The 2,500-nt window shown below is 44.4% G+C and overlaps 1 protein-coding gene across 3 annotated transcripts in view; it reads left to right on the top strand.

Annotated features, from left to right (window-relative positions):
- Nucleotides 1-2,500, top strand: part of col12a1a (collagen, type XII, alpha 1a) — a 91,430-nt gene that overhangs the window by 50,977 nt on the left and 37,953 nt on the right. For all 3 annotated transcript variants that reach the window (XM_063184513.1, XM_063184511.1, XM_063184512.1), the window contains 4 exons: nucleotides 165-307; nucleotides 741-870; nucleotides 1,634-1,753; nucleotides 2,242-2,388. In XM_063184513.1, the coding sequence (XP_063040583.1) occupies nucleotides 165-307; nucleotides 741-870; nucleotides 1,634-1,753; nucleotides 2,242-2,388 (540 nt within the window). The remainder of the gene's footprint in view (nucleotides 1-164; nucleotides 308-740; nucleotides 871-1,633; nucleotides 1,754-2,241; nucleotides 2,389-2,500) is intronic.

The raw sequence follows: 2,500 nt of genomic DNA, 5'->3' as shown, positions 1-2,500 counted from the left end.
TCTTAGTGAAAGTCACATCTGAGCTGTAAGAGAGGAGAGTGCAGTTCTTTAGGAGGCAATTCTGCTCCCACCCCCTACTTTTATCAAATATGAAATCCACATGGTATTGAACACAGATGGACGATGCTGACTTAGTGTGTGTACTTTTTCTTTGTCCATTTCAGTGCCGCGCGGTGGGCCCAGGAACCTGCGTGTGTACGATCCCACCACTAGCAGTCTGACGGTCAGCTGGGAGCACGCCGAGGGACCAGTGCAGCAGTACCGCATCGGCTACGCACCAACCACCGGCGATCCCATTGAGGAATTCGTAAGTGGGCCTTTACATTACACTTAGCTGACACTTTTATCAAAAGTGACTTACAGATTTTACAGGGTATTGGTTACAGACCCTGGAGCAGTGTGGGGATAGGTACCTTGCTCAGGGGCACTTCAGCCATGGAACCTGCAAACCCTGTGATCTACAGTCCAACTCCCTAACTGTTACGCCACGGCTTTAGCATTAACATTTAACATCCCACCACCACTAAACCACTCAGCAGCTACTAAGATCAGGAAGAACTATGTCTGTTTGCGCTCTAGCCTCTACCGAGTTCAGCTCACTACACCCAAACACTTTGACTTGCTGTTTGTTATTAATATCTGTCATCGTATGTGCCGCCGTATCTCAGAAGTATGCAGGATATGCCTGGCAAGGGTAGGTGTTTGAGTAAGGAGTGTGTCATGTTGTTCTCTGCACACAGACTACGGTGCCAGGGAACCAGAACACGGCGCTCCTGCCCAACCTTCAGGCCGACACGCCTTATAAGATCAACGTGGTTGCCATCTACCCAGACGGACCTGGAGGAGAGCTGGCCGGAGACGGACACACACGTAAGAACTTTTGTTGGCAAAATTGTCACATTATTGTTCAAATAAAAACTATGTATACTGTACATACAGTCCTTGCAAGCTACGAATCTGACACACAGGTGATTTTAACATTTACAGCTGAAGATAAACAAGAGATGTACACACTTTTCAATGTCTTGTTCATTTTAATGCAGATAAATCAGCTTTATTCATCAAAGTCACCGGGCATGCCAACACAGGTTTTTTTCTGTACTGTACTGTGAAACAGTGTGCTAATCTCTTTTTTCCAAAACATAACGATCTTGGGCATGTTTATGTCCATGCAAACATATGACTGCAGTAGTACAGGCATCAGCATCAGACATCAGAGCAGCTTATTGAAACAATATCAGTCTCTTTTCTTGGCCCATGGCTAGCTAGGAGGGCCCTGCCAGACTGCCGGAACAAACTGTTCTTTAGAGAAAACGTTTCTTCTGGTCACTGCAGCCTCTGTCTGTGTCTTTGTCTTTGTCTCTGGTGCCAAGCACCCCGATAAAGAAGAGGATGGGCTGTAGGACTCTGTTTGCAGACACAGAAATAGGCGTGCATGTAAATGTACAAAAAAGTTCAATTACAGTGAATTGTTGCCTCTGATTTTTCAATGTGCATTATCCTGTCTTTTTTTATGTTGACAAATCAAGTGAAGTCACATTTCTTGTGACTTCACAATCACATGTAGTATAGCGCACATTTACACACAACAGCAGTTGACCCCATTTTTCTTTCTTTTTCTTCTTCTTCCTAGTGGGACTGCTGGCACCCCGTAACCTGCAGGTGTCTGATGAGTGGTACACTCGCTTCAGGGTGACCTGGGAGGCCGCCCCTGCCAAAGTCAACGGATACAAACTGGTCTATCAGCCAACAGGTGACACTTGTGTGATTCAAACAAAGGGAGAGTGTGTGTACAATGCTTGAGTGCTTTAAAAAATGAGGATTCCAGGCTCTTCTATTAGATGATTTTCCTCTTAACTTAACCTTAACTTCAAAAGACAAAAAGGAAGTAATGATGGTCCGTAACACAGACAAACACTCCCAAATATCTAATTCAGCACATTTTGAGACATTCGTGATGCCAGATGCTTTCAGAATGAAAACACAAATTTGGAAATAACCTCAACAGGAAACACAGTTTTTTTTCACTCTGCAATGTTTGATCGCATGCCAGCAGTGATGCCAGATCCCTACTGTGTCAAAGCACATAAACAACAAACAGTCATATGTTTTTTCTTTGTGATATTTTACTGTACAACAGCAGGGTCCAACTACACAATTACACAGAATATGAGTTACTGCAAAGTCTGCACCAACACAACCATCATTAAAACTCAACTCATTTTCTTGTGGTTGTTTCAGGAACTAATGATGTTCAGGAGACCATGGTTGGAGATGTGACAACCCACCACCTGCACAACCTGCAGCCTGGCACTACATATGACCTGAAGCTCTACGCCGTGTACGACGCCGGCCTAAGCAGTGTCCTGCCTGGACAGGGCACCACTCGTATGTAGCCTACTGCTCGTCTGATCTCTTGTACATCAATTCTGCTTACAGAAAATAGAACTGTTACCAAATTGTGGATTTGACAATGTACACTGTATGTAATGAAGTGTAC

The sequence above is a fragment of the Engraulis encrasicolus genome, chromosome 19, assembly GCF_034702125.1.
Source record: "Engraulis encrasicolus isolate BLACKSEA-1 chromosome 19, IST_EnEncr_1.0, whole genome shotgun sequence".
Lineage (NCBI taxonomy): Eukaryota > Metazoa > Chordata > Actinopteri > Clupeiformes > Engraulidae > Engraulis > Engraulis encrasicolus.
This window is presented reverse-complemented; position numbering and strand designations above follow the sequence as displayed.